At 37.7% G+C, this 16130-nt stretch overlaps 1 protein-coding gene across 3 annotated transcripts in view; it reads left to right on the forward strand.

Moving 5' to 3' along the window:
* Positions 1-1473: 1473 nt before the first annotated feature.
* Ddx4 (DEAD-box helicase 4) overlaps positions 1474-16130 on the forward strand; it is a 91514-nt gene continuing 76857 nt past the window's right edge. For 2 of the 3 annotated variants that reach the window (XM_010626888.1, XM_010626890.1), the window contains exons 1-3: positions 1474-1562; positions 2375-2470; positions 12475-12532. In XM_010626888.1, coding sequence (XP_010625190.1) covers positions 2399-2470; positions 12475-12532 — 130 coding nt within the window. In that variant the 5' untranslated portion in view covers positions 1474-1562; positions 2375-2398. The remainder of the gene's footprint in view (positions 1563-2374; positions 2471-12474; positions 12533-16130) is intronic. The other variant, XM_010626889.2, reaches the window with a different exon arrangement.

Consider the following 16130-nt stretch of genomic DNA (forward strand, 5'->3'; position numbering starts at 1 on the left):
TTTTTTTTCACACACACACACACACACACACACACACACACGCACACACACACACACACACACACACACACATTTTCCCCATAAAGAACTATTTCATTGCAGTACCTGAAAGCAGTTAAGAATCTGTCCCCTCCAAGAATGAATTGCTAAATGTTTTTAAAAAGTTCATTTTTAAAAAATTGTCAAAGTTTTAAATGAGTTATGTTAAAATATATTTTGATTAGGTCTTTGCTAAATAGTCTTTTAATGAGGTTCTTTGTGTTTTGTTTGTTTTTTTTGGTACTGGGGATCAAACTCAGGTCCTTGTGCTTACAAGACAGACAGCAGAACCACTGAGCTAAATCCCTAGCCCTAACTACAGTCTTTTAAAAACAAATGTTGAGGGCCGGCTATTTAGCTCAGTGGTTCCGCGACTGCCTTGTAAGCGCAAAGTCCTGAGTTTGATCCTCGGTACAAAAACAAAACAAAACTCTAAAAACAAACAAAACAAAACAAACGTTCAGACTAGCCTGACAAAATTTAGTGCTAACTAGATAAATCCTAACATATTCTTGGTGCTGAAACAGTAACAATGCTTCTAGAGATAAGGGCTTTGAACCAAGTAGCTTAAGTACCTCGTGCCTTCGTGTCTGAGAATGTATAGAGATTTATGTTTCTGCAAAATATATTGTTGAATTTCCTTAAATATCAAGAAAATGGAAAATGATTTTGGGGGGTGGGGTGGGTAGAACCAGAATATGTAAGCACTGACATCATTAAATATTGAAATATCTCTTGGCCATTGACCTGATCAGGGCTCCTAAGGATATAAAAAGGTGGATCACAAACAGGCTGTGATGAAGACCTATTCCAGCCCCAACCTTCTCCTCCCTTTTGAAATCAGAGGTTGTTTTCTTCCCACAGAGGTGAACACCCAACTTTATGTGACAGTCTAATTTTCTTTACGATTTCCTGGGGTACAACCCAGAGTCTCAAGCTCATTCTTCCCATATTGGGAGAAATAGGGAATGCATTATCTCCTCGTCCTTCAGCCAGATACTGAGGCAGTTGGATTACCCAGGTGTGAAGTGAGGCCTCAGAAATTAAAAACCAAAAGGGCTATCTAGGGGTTCTGAAGGTAAAAGGGGAGGAAAAAAAAAAAATCCCAAACGGACCCGTTTGTGTGTGTGTGTGTGTGTGTGTGTGTGTGTTAGAAAAAGGGAGATGACCAAAAATGGCTTGGTTTGCTGGCACAAATAAAACCTAGAGCCTCTTCTGATTGAAGATGCCACTGCCAACCTTGTACACGTAAGCGCAAACGGACTACATTGTGAGAAGGCCAGTGTGGATCCAGTCACTGAAGCCTCAAACATTGGCAAATAAGAAACCTTGGGGCAGAGATGGGGGCGGGACTCCACTCACCACCTGAGCTCTGATTGGTCAATGGCTCTCATCACCGCCTGGTACTATTTGTTGTTGAGGCAGAGTGTCTGACGTAGTTGGCGTCTGTGCGTCCGCACGTGCAGCCGTTTAAGCGCGGTTTGTACCCCAGCGAGGACCCAGCGAGATCTCAGAGTGGTGAGGTGAGTGGGCTTCCTTCCCCCGTGGCTCTCAGGCCTTTTGGTCTTTGGACTTTGGCTCATATGAACAATGACTGGGGCAGGTGGGATTTGAAAACATCCTGGAGGCCCTCCCTCCTTCCTACAAGGGTTCCAAAACCCCGTGGTTGACCAGGTGACCTTTGGGTGGATTTAAGGCCAGGAGAAGAGTTGGAGCCTTTTGTGCAGTGCCTATGCGGGCCTGTTCTCTGAAAAAAGATGTCTGTGGTACCATTTGTGTACAAACACTTATTGGAAGAAGCTAGTTGTGCTTTGTTGGGGGGGGTAAATGAGCCACTTAATTCTCTTCCCTGTCTGCCTCCAAGGTCTCTGTTTTCCGATCAAACTACCCGTCCCCCTAAAACACCTGAACCGAACATTTTATCTGCCTTTGAAAGGAAGCCAAAGGAGAAAGCACACAAAGGGGAAAACCTTGAGTATTATCTAACACCCCCTCTTTCCCTGTTTAGTAGCCATTGAGCCCTTTTGGCGATCCTTTGAAGGACGAACTGATTAGGGGAAAAAGCCTAAGCATCCACTGAGTGTGGTGATTGCTAGAATGATTAGGTAGGTGGTTAAGCAGGCTTTTAAATATAAGAAAGGATGGATGCATACAAACTAGGCAAGAAGACCTAGTTCTTTTTGCAAAAACTCATTGGGAGGATTAGCATTTAGTTGAATAGATGTTAGTTTATCCATTTTGGGGGGATTAAAACCATAGCCTTTTGTGCTTTATCACTGAGCTACGTTAAAGATAAATTTTGATCTAATCAAGACCAAAAGTGCATGTTTTTAAGATACAAATAGAACTCGAAGCCACCATGGGAGATGAAGATTGGGAAGCAGAAATCGTCAAACCTCATGTTTCTTCCTACGTTCCTGTATTTGAGAAGGTAATAAAATTTAAATTGTACAGTTAACTAAATGCTATGGCTTATCAAAGTTGGAAATTGAACTCGTGGGAAAATTCTAAATTATAGTTCATCTTATGTTTGTTACTAACTTTTAAGGGAAACGAGGGCAACATAACCTTCAAATAAATGTATTTGTGATAATTTGATAATTAAAAGCTAAAACAGATGTAACATTAACAATGTAATTTAAATCTCAATGAATTAGGATTTGCAGGTGAAAGCAAGTTTGTATAAATGTGATTGAAAGTCTTGGACACTTACATGGAGAATTGAAAATAATAATTTGATTCTGGATGTTTTGAATTCTGGAAATTGGTTTTATGCCTGGAGAGCACTCAAGATTATTAGGTCGATTCAGTGGTACTATCAACTTGATGTACTACAAATCATCAGATCTTTTTTCCTGAATGGTGTTTCCGGGGTTTATTGTACTTCTGATGAAAGGGCAGTGGAGTGGCTTTTAGGGTTTCATTTCTGACTTTAAAAAAAAATCAATGAAGTGTACTTTAGAAGATAATGTATTCTAAGGGACCATTTTTATAGAAATGTTATTTACTTGATAGTGTTTACAAAAGTTTTTTTCTTTTCTTTTAAAATTTCCAGTTTGTTTGTTAATGAATCCTGATATTTTCTAAGTGGTACCTTTGTGGAAATCCTTATTTTACATACAAATATAACATGTAAGGTAAGAAGAACTGTGTACATTAAAATAGGATTATGAGTTGCATGTGCTGAGGTTAGTGTTGAATCTAATAAAGTACTTGCTATCAAAGTGATTGTATTTTACTTGGGGAGACATAATGTGTGTATTTGGGAACCACATAGTAATTATAAATGATAAAAAGTGCTAGAAAAAATAAAGAGATATATATGTGGGGTGGCTTTCATCAAATAGTGAAGGTTTTCCTGAGACGTTGACTTATGAGGTGGAGACCTGCAGAAGTCCCAACAGGGCATTGTGTGCATAGATTCTGAGGCGTGAACAAAGTTGGCATGTTATGGCATCAGGAAGTAGGTGAATGTTTTAGTTTCATATGGCTGCTGTAACAAATTACCAAAACTGGGCATCTTAAAGCAGCACAAATTTATTCTCATTGCTGTAGAAGCCAGAAGTCAGAAATCAAGGTTTCAGGCTCTAGGAGAGAATCTTTGCCTCTTCTATTATCTGATGGTTATAGGCAGTTCTTGGCTTATAATTACATCTCTTTGCTGTTTATTCAAATGAATTTCTGTGTGTTTCTGTGTTATCTCCCTTTGTCTCCCACACTTTTTGGATACTGAAGATTGAACTCAGGACCTTGGGCATGCTAGGCAACATTGTGCCACTGAGTTGCATTCATTTATTTATTTATTTATTTATTTATTTATATTTTTGGAAGAGGTTTTGTATTTATTACATTATTACATTTTCTTTTCTTTCTTTTTTCTTTGGATACCAGAGATTGAACTCAGGACCTTGCATTTGTGAGGCAGGCACAATGCCACTGAGCTAAATCCCCAGCCATATTTTTATTCTTGAGATGGGATATCACTGGATTACCCAGGCTGGGGTGGTATTTGTAATATTTTTGCTTCAATTCCCTATGTATTAGCTGGGATTACTGGCATACATCACCATGAGTTGGTTGCATCTCTCTTAGGACAATTGAGATGACATTTAGGATCCACCCAGATAATCCAGGGTAATTTTATCTCAGAAATCTTAATTATATTTGATCTCTTTTAAAAATAATTTTTACAAAAAAGTAATTTTTACAAACTAGGTATTAGGACTTGATATCTGTGGGTGGCTGTTACACAGTTTACCTCAGCCAGTATGACTAAAGCGAAATAAGACAGTGGTAGAAATTGAAGTCAGAGAAGGAAAGGGAAAAAGAGGAGAGGGACTGAAGGTAGTTGGATACATAAAGTTGGTGGAATGGATAGGGCTAATGAAAGAAAGAGAAATCAAGGGTGCTGAGTAGGTTTTATAACCCAAACAACTAAATTAATGATGTACCGTTTGCTGAAATGTGTAATCTATGGAAGAAGAGGAAGTTCGGGAGGAAAAAACAGGAGTTTCGTGTTTGCTGTGTTTAACTTGAAGTGCCTATGCAAACACGTAAGGATGATGTTTAGTAAGATACGTTTTTTTCTTAGAAGAGTTATCAGGCCCACAGATATAAATTTGAGAATTGTGTACATATTAGTGGAATTTAAGTTATAAGATTGGGTATTACCAGGTTGAGTAAGACCATAATAGATTTAAAAGGCCTTACCATGAGCCCTGGAACACTCATTTTGAGGTCCAGTAGAAGAGGACCTGGGAAAGGAACTGAGAGGAGATGGCCAAGGGCACAAGAAGAAAACCAAAATATTGATTTCATATGCTGCTGAGATGACCTCTCTGTTGAGACATAAAAGCAGTAATTTTATTACATAATTTCTTTATCAAAAAAGAATTTTCAGATGGGCTCTGATGCTCATACCTGTAATTGTAGCACTTTGTAATTGCTGACGCAGGAGGATTTCAAGTTTGAGCCCAGTATAAGGAATTTAGAAAGTCTTAAAATAAGTAAAAATGAATGGGGATGTAGTTCAGTGTGAGGGCCCTACATTCTGTCTCCAGTGCTGAAAACCAGAACTAACGTAGGTGTTTCCAGTGCAGAGGTGAAGATGGAAGCTAGATCAGAGTGGCTATAGTTAAGGAAATATGAGATATGAAAAATTAGAGATATAGCAACTGTATATACAATCTTTTCTGTTTTAGGAGAGGCAAAGAAGTTTAATAGCTGGAAGGAAAGGTGATGTCTGTTTTTTAGGGTAGTAAACAAGATTGAGAATTTTTTCTTTTAACAAATCTTACTTGAAAATAATTTCAAATTTATAGAAAACTTGCAAGAATTAGAATAGCACTAAGAACACCTCAAGTCTTTAGCAGTATTTACCTAGTAACATTTCCCTCATTTGCTTTATTTGCAATCTCTTTCCATATCTACATATAGCTATACTCTGTAAGGAATTTTTGTGATGAAACAAATTCTAAAAAAAATTTTTTTTTTGGGGGGGTACCAGGGATTGAACTCAGGACCTTGCGCTTCCAAGGCAGGTGTGGTGCCACTGTGCTAAATCCCCAGCTCTGAAAAAAATTGTGATGTTTTGTTTTAAAATTTGCCTTGGAACTTGTGAGTTCGATGTATGTGGGATGTTAAATAGCATGTCATTATCATTTATCAGTTTTATAACACATTTAAAGTCAGTCTTTTTTTTTGGGGGGGGGTTCTGTTCACTTAGTAGAATTTTGGCCACTAGAAACAAAAATTTCTTCAGGATGTCACTGTAGGGAAGTTTGGGCCATTGTTCTTTGTTTTAATGCATGGTAGTAATAAATTGCCCCCCCCCCCTTTGTAGTAGTAACCAAAAACCCAAGGCATTTCAAGGATGCTATTGTCCTTTTACCTTTAATGGCAGCTCAGAAAAATGTTTGACTTTTGAGCCTCAAAAAAATACAATAGTTTAAAAAGTCATTCAGTGTCTTTTGTGGAAGAAATTTTAGAAAATAAGCCGTAGAAGTTACTCACCTTGGTGTGCACTTTTTCCAGCTTTTGGACTTAACATGAATTTATTTGAAGAAAAACTGTGACTGTTCTAATGTAGTCAGTTGACTGCAATATCTGTTAAGTCACCTTTCATTTTTAGATTATTGACTTTTGATTTCCATTTGCATTATTGTAGACCAGGTTTTTCCCTGTTAGAGCACATTTACGTGAGAAGAAATAAAAGCATGATTAATGATGTAAAGTTGCCATTAGATTTAGAAGTGAGAAAAAATGAGACTGAAATTTTTTTGCAAGTCAGGCAGCAGAACTACTGAGAACTACTGAAATTGTTTTTAATCCAGAGAGGTTCTGGAAAATGTTGGAAGTTTCCACAGTTAACATTCAGCCATCGACTTTATAGCACATATTCCTGTAATTCTTTATGGAGTATTGAGGGAGTGGAGGTCTCTGTCTTTTGTATCTTCTTCTGGCTGAAGGGGCTGTTCTACCCATTGGGGAGTATGTTTTCTCCAACTGCAGTGAGACAATGATAAAAGAGCTAGTGACTAGACTACTGAGCTATCTGTTTGATGGATGAGAGTAAATCTGTTGGGGATGTAGATCCAAATGTGAGGAGCAGGTCAGATTTCCATGCTTCTTGAGGATAAAGTATGGCAAAGAAGGGGGTTAAATAAATTATTGAGTCTGAGATCCATAGCTTTAGAAAGATTACCCACATAATGGATCTACATAAAAATGGAAGCCTCAATACAGGTGCCTATTTAGGCTATGGTGAATCAGGGTCATTAATGACTCTGCTGATCTGCACCTAGAACAGTACTAGAGTCTTGCTTTCTGAAGAGGGAACTCAGATTTTCTAGAGTTCCCAGGAATAGCGTTTTTCTTACTCTGTGAAAATTCTAGTGACTATTTTCCTTGTAGGGTTTTTATAGCTTGTCACTGTGTACCTTGAGGAAGTACCAGAATGGTTCTTTAGGAGCTGGGAATAAAGGGAGGGCCTTGAGAGAAATTAGGGCAGCCCTTCTTGTCTTCATATCAGCCCTTTGATTTCCCAAGGAGTCTTTAGGCATGTCTCTTTGGGATCCTTTATAATGATTAACAGTGACTTGGGAAGATAGACTACCTATAAGAATTGTAGAATTTCTTGCTTGTGTTTTATAGATGATTGCTTATTAGTTAGCAAGCTCCTTTCCAGATTGCTGCATGGGCATGCAGCATTCTCTCCATAATTCTGGTCACAAACTGAGCTGGATGAGAGCGAAATCAAATTTTTTCATAAGGTCAACATTGAACCTAACCATTGAATTTCATTCAGTTCTTTTCCAACTTGGTTTGTGACCAGAATCGTGGAAAGAGTCAAGTTTGTGAACTGAGGTACCACTGTATTTGGAGTCAATATAGAGATATACCTTCTTGCCTTTTCTCTAGTTACTGTTTATTTTTCGTACCAGGCATTGAACTCAGGACTTCGTGCTTGTGAAGCAGGTGGTGGAACCACTGAGCTAGACCCCCATCCCTCTTATTGCCTTTTCTTAATATCAGTGCTTGAAAAAGAGCTATGAGCACTGCTCTTCGGGGAAGAGGGTTTGGCCTAATGACCTGTTGTGAATTAATACCTACATATTTCCTTAAGTGAACTATACCTCTTCATGGTCATGGAAGGACAGATCACTGATGTCTTGCCTGCTTGCATAGGTCTAGGAGATCACTTGTTCACAAGAGTGGCTAACTTTTGGGTCTGTAGGCATCAGAGGGGTAGGATTAGGAGTAGTACAACTTTTATAATAATAAGGCCTCCTTCTTTAGGATTGTTTAAGAGTATGGCCTGATATTTGGCAAGCCATTTATCTGCTAATTGCAAGTAACCTTTAGTCTCAGAAGTCACTCAGACCTCAGGGGGAGTCAGAACTTTTAGTCTCTACCCTTTGGTTCCAGACACCCAAACCAGTTCCTCCCTTTCCTGATATGTAGAGGGAGAAGGGATTAAGTCAGGTATTTTATTATATTGTGCAGCAGTATACACCTGTTGGCTAAATTAGGTCAGGAAAACCTGGCACAGTCTCAAAAGATTACACAAGGGATGCTTGTGGGCTTATCAGGCTGCCGCCTCCTGCATGGGAAGCTGTTTTAAGTACCTGAGTCCTAGTTGTCTCTCTTTTTAGCTCCCAAGATGAGCCATAGGAAACCTCATGAACCATACCCTGCAGATTCCACTGAGTTTGCCACTAGGCTATATCCTTATCAATGGGAAAGGTTTGATCCTGCCAATTAAAAAAAAAAGATCAACTTATCTACTGTTGTGACATGTTTTGGATTAGCATGAACTAGGAAATTTTGAGAGATGGGTACAAAATGGCACTTTAAATTAGGCTATTTTTCGGTTAAACTTTCTGCTTAAAACATAGAAGGTGGAATAAAATCCCTTATGTTCAGGCCTTTGTGATCCTTTATCTCAGGATATGGCCTAGTGGCAAAGTCTGGAATCTGCAGGGCATGGTTCATGAGGTTTCACATAGCTTGTTTTGGAGTCTATAGAGGAAGACAACTATGTCTCAGGTCCTTAAGGTGGCTCTCCTGCAGAAGGAGGGGGCCTGATGAGCCCACAAAGTGTCCCTTTGAGACTCGAGTATTTACTAGATGGACATTTTGTGTGAAGCTAGAATGATGCTGGGATCTTTCATAGAAGCATAGGGATGTTGAACCACTTGATGGCTCTAACTAGAACTAGTTCTTGGATCCTTAATATGGCATCTAATGCAGAAGAAGACCCAATTTGAGCCTACAAATCATCCCTTATGAGACTCAAGTATTTACTAGACAGATATCTCTGTCCAGAGCTATGATGGTTGACATCAGTGTCTTTCATAGAAGCATAGAAGACTCTACTGAAGGTTTTTTGATTCCATACTGGAGTCCACTAACTCCTTTGGGAGAGGGAGTTGAACCTCTTGATAGCTCTACCTAGTCCTTTGAAACTTCCAGGAGATAAGGGTGGAGTCTCTCCACTGAAATTCCCTTAAGTGTTTTTGAGCCACTTAATGGCTTTATTTGAGCAGGGTGGAACCACTTGAGAAGTCTCTGGACTTCCTTAGGCATTTTGAGCCACTTGAAAAACAGTATGTTTTGCATTTACCCCATGGTAAAAGCTTTGGTCCTTTGTTTAAGGCAGTAGAGACAGAAACCTCTTTTAAAGTTTTTTACTGAGTTTATGATACATTTAGGTATACTTTAATAACATTCTCCATTGAGAATTTTATCTGTACATGATATATCTTGATTGTTATTTTTTTCCCATTCCCCTGCCCTCCCTTTAATCCCTCCACCCCTCATACATAAGCTATGTTTCCATTTTTACCTTCTTTCTTTCAATTTTTTTCTTCCCCCTGCCCCCGCCTTCCCCTTTCTCTTTAAATATTTTCTTCCTATTTCACAATACAATATCTGTTACACATTTTGGTCCTCATTTACACCTTCAGTTTCTCATACCAGAGAAATGATTTGGTATTTATACATGTGTACTTATTTATTTCATTTATAAGTATGGCTTCAGGGTGCATCCATTTAGCTATAAATGTCTCAAGTTTATCTTTCTTTATGGCTGAGTAGTTGTGTGTGTGTGTGTGTGTGTGTGTGTGTGTGTGTGTGTGTGTATTACCCACATCTTTATCCATTCACCAGTTGGTGGGCTCTTTCGGGCTATTTCCAAGATTTAGCTATTACAAACTGTATTACTATAAACATGGGTGTGCATATATTGCTGTGGTATGATGCTTTTAATTCTTTTGGGAACATACCCCACAGGGGAATAGCAGGATCAACTGCGACCTCTAATCTTAGTTTTTTGAGGAATTTCCACAGGGGTTGTACAGTCTACACTTCTACCAACAGTGAAGGATTCCTTCCTCCCGCCTCCTTGCCAACATTAATTATTGGTTGATTTCTTAATAGCAGCCATTCTTTTTGGAGTGAGTTGTAATCTCAGTGTTCTCACCTGCATCTCAAAAAACAAAAAAAGCAAAACCCTTTAAAATTGTAAGAATGACTCAGTCACTTGAGTTAAGCTTTACTAGCTGTTGTTCTTTTGTTCTGCTCAGGCCACTGGGCAAATGTTTCTAAATTACCTGCATTTTGTTAGAAGAAATAAGGGATTTAGCCTAATTGAAAAGGAGGAAACCTATGCATTCCCTAAAATCAGAGGTTTATCTCCTATCTCACAACGGTGAGAGTTTTCAGTGACTTTGAGGTCTCTTGAAGTCAAATGTGGTGGAACCCCTGTGGCTGATTCATGTGATGAACCAAAATGGAACTAAGATGAAATAATGCACTGAGAAAGAAAAGTCCTATCTAGGGGAAAAGTGCAGATGAGACTTTGAGCACAAAAAGGAGTAAACTGGGGTAGATGGCTACTCTGGCAGAATACCAAGTTACCAAGAGTTGTTTTCCCTCCAAAGAGTGAGAAAGCTGAACAAAATATCACAGTGAACAGGAAGATGAGGTCGTTTTAGAGAGAAACAAAAAATGTGCCCAAAGGGCCTAACCTGCTCTCCTGGCTGGCTAATCAGCCAGATAAGTTGGATTTTGAGGTGCTGGAGTTTCCTTTTGGAGGAGGTAGTTTCTAGGTTTTTTTCTATCCTGAGCAAATAATTAAGACAAGCACAAATGGTAGCAAAGTTTTATTAAGGCAGGAAAACTTTGAAAGAGGCTCTACAGTGAGTTTAGGTGAAGTAAAAGGTTAATTACACTCTATAGCAGTGAGGTGAACCTTTTATAGCTTTCAGTGATACAAACTGCCACTGTGGCACATGTCCACAGGTTTGCCACCACTGCCCCACAGCATGAGGGCAGACTATGGTGAAGAGGTGTAATAGCCTCAGATTTTATTTATATAATAGTATTTGGCTTTACTTTTCAAGTGTATGGGTGATTTAAATGACAAAAATTTTAATTCGGGTGTCAGAAAACCCTTTACATAAGTTCCAAATAGTAAATCATTTAGACTTTGCAGGCCTCACAATCTCAACCCACAACTGTTATAAAGAATCCATTTGTCAAAAATAGGGTTTGAAAGGAAAGTTATTCCAGTTAACAGGGACTAAAAATCAGGAAATTTTAGCAGCTAACTGGAAAAAGCCAAGCTTATCACATCCATGTGTCAATGGGCTGACATTGAGAGAGAGAGATAGTGGCAGTGAGCTGGGAGAGATTTCATATGTGAGTGGATAGATGAACACCAGAAGAGAGAGATACTAGGAACTAACTGGGAAAGGAATTAGGCTTATATAGGTATTAAAGGAATCTGGGGTAAAATGTTTACGACTTGGATTCCCAAGGATGATCTGCTTAAGTGTGTACATAATTTACTGTTCCTCTTAGTGCCAGGGGGTTGTAAAACCACATTTTGAGTCCATTTGTCCATTTATTGGGAAGCTGCTTTGTTTGTTGAAAGCAGCCTGTTTGTTTTTTCCTTTTGGTTTTGGGTAGGCCTGACAACAACCTTGCTGTTTTAGTGTAAGAGTAGCCACAGGGATACAAGTGTATGAGATAACTGAGCTCTAGTGAAACTTTACAGAAATGAGGGACCTATAGAATTTGGTGCATGGTTACACTACTTTTTTAAGTGCTATATTAAATATGTTATACATGCAATGCTAAAGTGAATGTGTCTTGAAATAATTTTTAAAAATCCAGTGGTTTAGAAAACTTTACTGTTTACCATTGATTTATCTTGAACTAAGCTCAGTTGTTACACAGTAGTCTCCTTTTAGCCATGATTTTGATTGCAATGGTTTCAGTTATCTATAGTCAGTCCAAAAGTATTAAATGGAAAATTTCAGAAATAAACAATTCATAAGGTTTAAATTGCATGCTATTCTGAGTAGTATGATAAAGTATCCTGTTATCCTTCTTTGTCCCACCTAATGTGAGATATTCCCTTTATGGTATAGTCATGCTGTAAATGCTACTTGCTTGACACTGTCATAGGATGATGATACAGGATTATGTGGAGTGACTGATCCTCCTGACAGATTGTCAGAAGGCTGGTAGTAGCATAATACTACAACACAATATCTGTGTCATTCAGCTCATTTTATTTCGGAGATAGCACATCATCTCACATCCTCATGAAGATAAGTATAGTACAATGAGATATTTTTAGAGAACACATTTGCATAATTTATTAAGTATGTATTATAACTTTTGTATTTTGTTATTCATCATTAATCTCTTATTGTGCCAATTTTATAAACTAAACTATCATAGTTATAGGAAAATAATGTATATATGTGCGTATATGTGTGTACACATGTATACACGTGATGCCATGGTTTTGGGCATCTGTTAGGTGTCTTAGAATATATTCCCCCACAGAAAAGGAGGAATTACTATAATTTCTTCCTCTTTAAAAGATAGCTGACACATTTGTATTGATCTTTCTTTTTATAGGATAAATATTCTTCTGGAGCAAATGGAGACACTACTAATAGAACTTCAGCTTCGTCAGGTATGTATTAGGGTAAAAAGGTGAAACTCATTTTAGATGAGTTTCACCTAAGGAACAAGGAGCAGACTGATGTGTGTGGTGGTGGTGATGTTGGTGGTGATGATGATGATGATGGTGATGGGGATCAAACTGAGAGTCTCATGTAGGTTAGGTGAGTGCTCTACCAGAGCTACATCCCAAGCCTATGATAGACGTAGAAAGTATTTAAAAATTTTTTCTAGTGAGAATTCATTCTAATGTGAGTATTTTGGGATAGGGTACTTCTTAGTTAAGAGTTGGAGAAAGAAGAGAAAGTATAGTGTTATAGACTGTCTTGATTTAGTAAGTTGCTATAAAACTTTTACCCAACTTAGAAGTTACATGTTTGGCTTCTATGTTGCTGGGGAATTGTGAAGGTTTCTGACAGAGTAGGATGTTGGACTGTGATGTTGTTGAAGCAAGTTCTAAAGATGGTGGTCAATTAAATAACAACTGTTCAAGCTTGACCTACTATATTATTAAGATATTATGAGTGTCTTTGGGATCAGAAAATTTAGGGGCTCTTAAGAATAAGAGAAATGAGTGTCGAGATAAAGAAGTCCTGTCTTTCCTGCTTCCGTCCAGCTCCTTTCTGCACTTGTTTCCCTGGGGCTTTTCTGCCCTTCACCACTTGCTTCCCACCTGGGTTGTCCAGCTGTAATATGTAGAGTTGATAAGGGTGCGAAGATGGGTGGAAGTGGTAGTGTCACAGAAGGAATTAGTACAGAGAGAGGTGCAGAATGGAAGTAAAATAGCAAAAAGTTTATTTTGTTGATGAAGGTCGATCACACATAAAAGCAGTGCCAGGATAGACCAAGTACTGGTCTATAGCTTTTCCTTTTAAAGGGTATTATAGCCATGATCTCATTTAAGCGTTTACATTTTATTTTCACAGTTTACATTGCTGATATACAAATCATGGTCACAAGACAGTTAAATTATAACCTAAATGTAGCATTTCTTTGTTGCTAGGGAGGTTTGCCTTTAAGATTATTCTAGCTATCTATTTTAGCCTAGAGGAAGGGGGTGTTCCTGGTTGACCTTTATAATCATGAGGTTTACAAAACTTTGGAGCTGGGGGTGTGTGTCTTGATGTGCGCTGTTACCTCAGGATGAGACCACATGTCTCACTTGGTGGTTAATGCCTTTGGTGTCTGTTAATTTTGAATTAAACAAAGCAAACTGCTGTTAGGGACAGCCGAAATCATTCTACATTGTGACATTTTATAGATTTTTTCTATTAAATTTTTCTCTATCAATAGGACTTGGGCTAGGAGATTGAAATTTTTTTGTGCCAGGGATTGAACTCAGGCCTTTTCATTTTCGAGGCAGGTGATGGGACCACTGAGCCAAATCCAGCCTAGGAGTTTAATTTTATGCATTAATCTTTAGTAAAGTCAAAAGCAGGCTGAAATGTGATCACTGCTGTAGTAGAAGACTTCTATGGTAAAATACGCATAATATTTACCATTTTAATAATTTAAAAATTTATGCGTATTTGTAATACAGAATCATGTTCATTTGGGGGAATTAGTATATGTATATACTATATGTTGATCATTTTCAATCTCTTTATACCTTTTCCCCTTTTTTCCCCTTTCCCTGATCCCCTTCTTCTTTTCTAAGAGTCTACCTTCTAGTTTCTTATATTCTCTCTTCTATCCATTTATTTATATTTTAGGTTTCTCATATAAGAAAATATGACATTTAATTTTCTGAGTGCCTACTTGAACATGGTTTCCAGTTCCATCCATTTTTTTCTGACAATGATATGATTTAGTTTTTCTTTATAACTGAATATTTTCACTGTCTATATATGTTACATTTTTAAAATTCATTCATCCATTGACAGGTACCTAGGCTATTTCTATAGTTTAACCATTATCAATTGCACATAGGTATGCATGTAGCACTATAATATATTGTCTTTAATTGTTTTGGTGCTGTACCCAGATGTGGTATAGCTGGGTCAGATATTCTATTTTTAATATGTTTAGGAGTCTCCATACTGATTTCCATAGTGATTGTACTAGTTTATATTTACACCAAAAATGTAGGACAGTTTAACCGTTTTTAAATGCATAGTTTAGTAACACTAAATACATTCACATTGCCCACTATCCATCACCCACTATTCATCTCTGGAACATTTTAATTTTCCCAAACAAATTCCATACCCATGCCTATTAAATATATCCCTATTCCTCTTCTCCCAGTTCTGGGAACAACTATTATACTGTCTATGAATTTGAGTTACTATGAATTTCATGAATATGATGAGTCTTTATAAGTTTGAGTTACTACTACTTTTCAGTATTGAGGATTGAACTCAGGACATTCACACTGTGCTACAACCTCAGACCTTTTATTATTTTTTATTTTGAAACTAGGTCTTGCTAAGTTGTCCTGTTTGGGCTTGAACATGTGGTCCTGCTGGCCTCGGCCTCCCAGAATGCTGGTTTAGAGGCATGTAACTGCCCAGCTCAAGTTACTATACCTTTTAAAGCTAACTAGTGTAGGGCTTAGTGCCATTTGTCATTTCTCTCATTAAAAATTAGGAGATGGGGTGAGGGGTAAGGGTAAAAAATGAGAACCAAGACCTGTCATGTAAAGGTACAAGATCCCAATGATGAATATAACTGTACTGTATGCCTAAAATGTACCAATAAACTCAATGAGGGGAAAAAAATAGGAGATGAAAATTGAAAATGTAGCTTAGTAGAAGAGCACTTGCCTAGTATTCACAAGGCCTTGGGTTCAAACCCAGTACCCCCCCCCCAATTTAGAAAAAAGAACAAAAAGGAAAATCAGAAACCAATTAGTAGATTAGCCAAACATTTTATAGTCAAGGAGCTGCTAGCTCACTAAAGAGTGACTTAAAATGAAAAAAAAAAATCTGTGGTAGGGTAGTTTTTAAAATGTGAAGGGAGTCTGAGAATAATTAGGTTAAAACAAGTGTACTTTCCAGGTGCATTTTAAGTAAATTTCTTAATAGAAGTTTATAATGAACCTTTGCTATTATCAAGATGCATTTATCTTTCACAAACATTTAAATATTACAACAGTGTTTGCAGAAGTCTTAGAATTGCACCTGCTAAAACTTCAGCAAAGTGCCAGTTTGCTTTGACAGTATGAACTCTGTGATGTAACTTGAAATGATCAAGAAAAACAAGTGGGTAAAAGTAATCTGTACTTTTTAAATGTCTTTTTGTATAGATGGCTGTGTCAGCAGGAAAAATGTTATGTTTGATGTATAAACAAAAGCCAATTTTTGTAAAGAAGTGAAATTTTAGGTCTGTAGTATATGAAAGAACACTGTTGCAGTGAAATATTTGGTGAAGTAATCACCAAATAAAATTCAAATTCTATCTTTCTGTTTTATTTTTTGCAATAGTAGGGCTCAAACTCAGGGCCTCACACATGCTACGCAAGTGCTGTACTGCTGAGCCACACCCAAGCACTAAGCTGGGACTTTTCTTAGCAGAAGATCTGTGAGTATTTAGGCTAATGGAATAAAATCAGAATGTACCAGGCTAATAAATGTGTCCTAAACAGATGACTAAATATACTTATTGCATAA

The sequence above is a fragment of the Fukomys damarensis genome, unplaced genomic scaffold (genome assembly GCF_012274545.1).
Source record: "Fukomys damarensis isolate Sample0158 unplaced genomic scaffold, DMR_v1.0_HiC HiC_scaffold_1, whole genome shotgun sequence".
In the NCBI taxonomy this organism is placed as follows: domain Eukaryota; kingdom Metazoa; phylum Chordata; class Mammalia; order Rodentia; family Bathyergidae; genus Fukomys; species Fukomys damarensis.